The sequence below is a fragment of the Prosopis cineraria genome, unplaced genomic scaffold (assembly GCF_029017545.1).
Source record: "Prosopis cineraria cultivar Desert tree isolate PC_DT_omini unplaced genomic scaffold, ASM2901754v1 PC12, whole genome shotgun sequence".
NCBI lineage: Eukaryota > Viridiplantae > Streptophyta > Magnoliopsida > Fabales > Fabaceae > Prosopis > Prosopis cineraria.
The window spans coordinates 28013475-28020132 of record NW_026555343.1 but is presented as its reverse complement, the minus strand read 5'-3'; the positions used below and the strand labels follow the sequence as shown (position 1 = coordinate 28020132).

The 6658-nt window shown below is 33.7% G+C and overlaps 1 protein-coding gene and 1 pseudogene across 1 annotated transcript; both read right to left on the bottom strand.

The window, feature by feature from the left end:
• Positions 1 to 1762: 1762 nt before the first annotated feature.
• On the bottom strand, positions 1763 to 4790 carry LOC129287429 (cytochrome P450 76T24-like; annotated as a pseudogene).
• Positions 4791 to 4820: 30 nt separating this feature from the next.
• On the bottom strand, positions 4821 to 5261 carry LOC129289212 (geraniol 8-hydroxylase-like). Its single transcript, XM_054926010.1, has one exon. The coding sequence runs from the start codon at positions 5259 to 5261 to the stop codon at positions 4821 to 4823; it is 441 nt and encodes a 146-aa protein (XP_054781985.1).
• Positions 5262 to 6658: the final 1397 nt, after the last annotated feature.

Below are 6658 nucleotides of genomic sequence, written 5' to 3'. Positions count from 1 at the left end.
AGTTTGGACATCTTGAAGATACTCCTTTGAGTACTCCTTATGATTCGAGTGTGCAATTAAAAAAAGAACAAGGGTGACCCAGTTGCTCAATCTGAGTATGCATAGATTATTAGGAATCTGTTGCATTTAATAAATTTTACTAGGCCTGATATAGCTTATGCTGTAGGCAAATTGAGCAAATATACCCACTGTCTAGCCAGTAAACACTGAGAGGCTCTGGTGAGAGTCTTGAGATATTTGAAAGGTATCAGGAATTATGGTATATTATATAGTGGATTTCCTATTGTATTAGAAGGATATATTGATGCTAACTGGATTTCGAATTCAGAAGAGATAAAATCCACTAGTAGTTATATATTCACTCTTGGTAGTGGTGCAATAACCTGGAAGTTTGCAAAACAGATAATCTACACAAAATCCTTAAAGGATTTTGAGTTCATTGCCATGGAGCTGGCTGGGACTGAGGCTGGGTGGTTGAAAAACTTCTTAGCAAGTATTCCAATAGGTGAAAAGCCCACACTATCAGTGTCTTTACATTGTGATAGCCAGTCTGCAATAGCAACGGCTAAAAATAAAACCTTCAATGGCAAAAGTAGACATATTCAATTGAGACATAATATTACAAGGCAGCTACTCAAAGATGGGGTCATCTCAATCGATTATATGATATAAGAGTTAAATTTGACGGATTTATTAATTAAGCCCCTGAGGAAGAAATTTATTATTGAAACGTCGAGGGGAATGGGACTTAAGCCTGTTTGAAATTAACGGTGATGGCAACCCAACCTTTGTGATTGGAGATCCCATAAAAAAGGTTCAATGGGTAAGAACAAGTCACTTGTTAGTTCTGCTGACATTGAATTTTATCCCTTCCTATGGCTAAGAAAGTACTAGAATGCATTGAACGGAGGCTGAGTGAAAGCTCTTAGTGTTTTCATAGTCCTTATGAATGGTATATTCATTGTAGATACACTTAATGAAAACACCTATATAAATGTAGAGTGGGGCCGCTCTTATGTAATCGTGACAAATTCTCTAAAGCATTTGTTAAAACCAGGCACGCACATGGTCGATAATGTGCAAAACCCTCATTAACAGCAGAGACTATAGGGGTATAATTTGATTAATAAGACCTCTAGCACACGCTCAAGATTTGTTGGTTCAATAACAAAGTTACATCGACTTTTTATGTACTAAGTTTTATTAGTCTAGGTTTGGTTCAAGTCGACAGACACCAAATTCGAAGTGATTATCCTCCGTGTGAATAACACAGACAAACATAGATCCTTTTGACACATGTGGGGAATTGTTGTATGTGTGTCAAAAGTATGTGTGTGTTAAAGTCTCACATTAACTAAAAGAAGGAATCTCCTAGTATATATATACTAAGGAATGAAGTGGGCTAATAAAATAGGCTTGGAGAAAAAGTGGCCTTGCACACATGAGACAGGCTAACACAGGGCAATCATAGTTGAAATCAGTCGATTCGCCCCCCCTGCGCGTGAGTTCAAGAGGCAATGGGTTCTTTTTATCAGGTTATTTTCACAAATATAATTAAATAAATAATTATTTTTAGCTTACTCGAAAACCTTTGGTTTTTGCTGTTTTGAATTTGAACTTGAACCCTTGACAGTTTTTTCAGCATTAAACCTTTTCTGAAAATTGATTTTGTGAGTTAATGTTTTGTTTGCCAACATCTCCAGATAAACTGATTTTGTGAAGTTAATATCTTAAACATTTTGTCTGCCAACATTTTTAGACAGAGGCTTAATTTTGATTTACGTCTGCTTAACCCCCAGACAATTGCTTAAACGTGATTTACGAGAGTGTAACCGAAGCTTTAATCCAGTGATTATGAGCCAACCTTCATGTCTCCTTCCTCGGGCTATATATAGCCATGGGTGTTGAAAGAACAGGGTGCCATCCTCTTAAGTTTTCTGGGAAATTCTCTCCTCCCTCTGCCTTCTGCTCCTGTGTTCGTCTGTGTTTGCTTTTTAGTCTCTGTTGTTCTGTTCCCTTGCTCCGCCGTAGGAAGTACTTATTTAATTCTGGAGAACTGTCAGTCCGTCATTTCGGTGTGCTAGAATAGTTCTTAAGAATAGAGTCCTTCCGAGCACGACTCAAGCAGTTTGTGTTCACGTTTGCCATCGATCCCGCCAACATGCAGTAATGCAATTATTTTACAATAATTGGAACAATCTAGTACAGGAATTATTCTAGTTATTATTAAACTTTGGTTGGAATAGCTCTAAGAGGATGAACCCTTCTTAATGTAAGCCCAAATTTCTCCTCCATGTTTATTTCATGAGGTTGGAGACCATCTGTAGGCTTCCAATTATATTTGTGGATGAGAGAAGCTAACATTAAGTGAACTGATCTGAAAGCCAATGGCAATCCAGGACATATTCTTCTTCCTGCCCTGAAAGGAATCAGCTTAAAATTATGGCCTTTAAAATCAATTTCACTCTCCAAAAATCTTTCAGGCATGAATTAATTTGAGTCACACCATATTGTCGAGTCTCTTCCTATAGTCCATGTGTTGACCAGAATTTATGCATTCTTGGGCACTATGAAGCCATAAATCTCTGCATCTTTTAGTGCCTTATGAGGTAACAATGGAATTGATGGGTGCAAGTGAAGAGTTTCCTTTATCACTGCCCTTAAGAATGGCAACTCTAAAATATGTGATTCTTCAATTTTAATGTCTTCTTCACCAATGACTTGTTGGAGCTCTTTTTTCAGTTTTCCCAATTTTTTTGGGTTTCTTAATAGCTCTGCCATTGCCCACTCCACTATACTTGGTGTTGTATTGGTCCCCATAACTAACAAATCCTATAGAATAGAACAGTAACATGATTAGCAATGTCGTACGCACTGAAAATAGTAATATATTTATTAGAGAGAATTTTAGTTAAAGACCATCATAGAGACTTAATTTTAAGTGGGTCCGAAAATTTTTTAAAATTTTAGTTCAGTCTAAGGAAGAAAAGTCAACAAATAACCTTTACTTGTTACATAAAATCACTAGTTATTAATTTTTTATTACACTTGTTAATTTAACAATACTATTTGTAAATTACATTTGTTCGTCAGACAATTAGCAACATTAGTTGTTAATTTGTTAACATTACTTGTTATTTTATTAATGTTAGTTGTATATTAGAAGACCTATCAGTAATTTACTATTGATATTACTAAATTATAAGACCTACCAGTAATTTACAACTGATGTTTATCAATTAATAAGTAAAGTTAGTAATTTAACAACTGATGTTACTTCTTATCATTGAAAAACTAATGTCAAGTCTTATATAATTATTGATATGTTAACTTATATAATTTGCAACTCGTATTCGTAAATTAACAAGTGGAGTAAGAAAATTAACAACTAGTGATTCTGTATAACAAGTGAAGGGCGTTTTGGTCTTTTCACCTTGAGATTCTTTTGACTTTTCTCTTTGGATTGAACAAAAATTTTAAAATTATTTTGGACCTACCCGAAATTAAGTCTTTACAGTGATCCTTAACTAAAATTCTCCCTTTTAGTATCCTGTTAGATTGATGAGATTGTGTTGATCAATTGCAGATTGTTACACATGGCTGACCATAACCACCACACAATATCACTCATCTCAACTTAACAATTCTTTAGAATAATAGCATGTAGTTTAATTTTTAAGTAATACATTAAAACAATTCTAATATATATAAAACTTCCCTGAATTTTAAAGAAATTGCACAAAGCCCTCTCACTTCTAAAAGTTTAAAATTAGCCTATTTAACCTTTAATTTTATGTTTTACCACATGCAAACTCCCCTTGGCTTAGTAGCTGGGGAAAAGAGAGCACACTTTCTCACTTCGATAAAAAAATTATATTATTCCTTGATTTTGAAAACGAGAAGAATGACAATGCTTTATTTATAATAGTTCATATAGGTGATCCTAGACAAAGCATTTAAAACTATAAAAAAAAAAAGGGTTACAATAACTTAATGAGAGGTTATGATACTTAATGAGGGTTTACAATTACTTTATGAGATTAATGGGGTTATAACAGGGGAGGTTATGGGTATTAAAAGGACTTATTAGAGGTGTATGGAGGTTACAAACACTTATCATAGCTTATGAAATGGAGTGTTATAGAGATAGTAGGGGTTATAATGATGGAGCACCCAATTAATTCATTTTACCCATAGTGTTATTTATTAGTTATCTTACTAATAAAAGTTAAAAATGTATCCGATATAAGCTATCATTAGCTTACATTGGATACTGCATAAATTGCTATGTGTCTTTTTTTTTAATATGACATGATAATTTTTTTTGGTTAGATAACTAATAAATGATAGTAGAAGGGAGTCTGTGATGTTAATTTTAAATTTTTAAACGTGAGCTGTTTTGTGCTACTATTTCAAAATTTAAAAGTGTTTTGTATATTTTAGCTTTGAAACAATGAAGATTTCAATTGACTGTTGACGAATATAAACTTTCTAAGGTTTTATTTGAACAAGACCAAAAGTGCATCTCTACACCACATCTCCAACGACGCAGGTTCGTTTATTGATATGGACACGAGAGAGCATAGAGAATTCTTGGAGACACTTACCATAAACAAATGCACGATGTCCAAACGGCCCACTTGAGGTTTGTCTTCTTCCTTCTGACAGAGCAATGAACCTAACACATCGTTGAAATTCTGCGACTCCGTTTTTGAGGCTCTAATCACTTCCATTCTTTCTCCAACAATATCATCGAGCATCTTGAACAACTTTCCAAAATAATTGTCCATTCTTGAGCATGCACCTTGTGGATCAAATACTCACATAACAGGGAAAAAATCTGCAATATTAGGTTTCCCAGCTTCTTCCAGTATACCCAATACAGTATCTCTAAACTCTCGAGATGAATCAGAAGCAAAACCAGCGAGGTCAACGGAGAAAAGAGTGCTAGTTATGGAATTAAGACTTGTCGTAAAGGTAACTTCACTGATATCCAAAGCTTCACCTTTTCTGCAACATTCATTCACATGCTCTAGCATTTCCTGTAACTTCTTTAAACGCAAATTTTGGGTGGAATCAAGCCGGGAAGACGAGAATATTTTGGTGGTCAAATGAACTGAAGGATCCAAATACACAACAGAGAGTATGTGGTGGTCAAATGTTTGAAGTATGTAAGGGACTGTTCGACCTGAAAAAGATAAGTCGTGTTTATGAAGCGCTTCTATGGCCATGTCTGGAGAGGAAATAACTATGTTTGTCATGGCGCCTAGTTTGATAGTCATAAGAGAGCCATATGTTTTTGAGAGTTTAGAGAGTGATTAGTGAGGATTTTTGCCGATTTCCAAGATGTTTCCTATGATCGGAAACGAAGGAGGGCCTGGTGGGAGCTTCCGAGATTTTTTAGGGTTTTGGTTTTGGTGGAAGGAGATGACGATACAGAGGCATGGAAATAGAAAGGTAAGCACGAGCACAAGTGTTGAGTTGTCCATGGCCAAGCTAAGAGTGTTCTCTAACAGTGAAATAGGAGCTAATATATATATATATATATATAGACACACACAGGGACACAAAAGTCATAGGAAGGAACAATATTTGATAATGCAAGTGCAACCTCCAAATTAAAATATCTATTGTGGTGTTTTGATTTGTTTTGTTTATATACATTAGTCAAAATAATCATCACAGTACACGATAAAATCCATAGCGAATCACTTTTACTTTTTAACTCCTAAGAAGTTCAAATAATTTTTTTGTTGAATAAAATTTTTTATACCAAAAATAAAATACCCTTTTATTTACAATGTTAATGGACAATGTAAAGGACACGTTGGAAAAATTAGAATAATTTTCTAGGAAAGTTTTAAGAAGTTGGAATTGATTTATAAGTTTAAACAGTCCAACATTAACTTATTAGCGGCTAGTCACTTGGTTAATGGGTTATTTAGTTTACGTCAGAAAATATTATTTTTTTTATTTGACTCAATTTTTTTCAACCAAATCCAACATGATTGTTATATTTCTTTCATCCCAAATTATAAACATTTTCGTGGGTGACTTTACATCTCAAAATATAAAACATTTTGAGGAGATTAATGTTTCATTAAGTGGGCTGATTCCAACATTAAAATTTCTCTTTATTTAATTTCCATCCCTCTTTCTTTTCAATATATTAAATGAAGGTTAATTTTATATTTTTATATTTTTATTTTGAAAAAAGGTTGTTAAATATATTTAATTAAGTTTATTAATATGTGAGATTTTATCTAAAAATATTTTATAACTTAAGGTATAGTAAGTATCAAATTATTTGAGCTCACCCATATAACTCAATCCATATTATCAATTCTACATAAAATCACCAATGCTGATTGAGTTTAGTAGAAGAAAATAATCTCTCATAAAATCACCCATTATGAATCAATTGTGGTGGTGGTGGTGTTGTGTAATTATGTGTGACCCTAATTTAGACACGTTCATATTTAAGAGCCTCAAGCCTCAACGCAGTCATCCATTTGGCAACCATCTAATTTATCTCACACACTCCTTTAAACCATCCACCTCTTCTTCAAAGCACCTTTTTTATTCATAAAGTTTTTCATGTAATGAGTCTTAAAACTTTTATGAGTGAAATGAGGTTTATAACACTACTATAAAATAG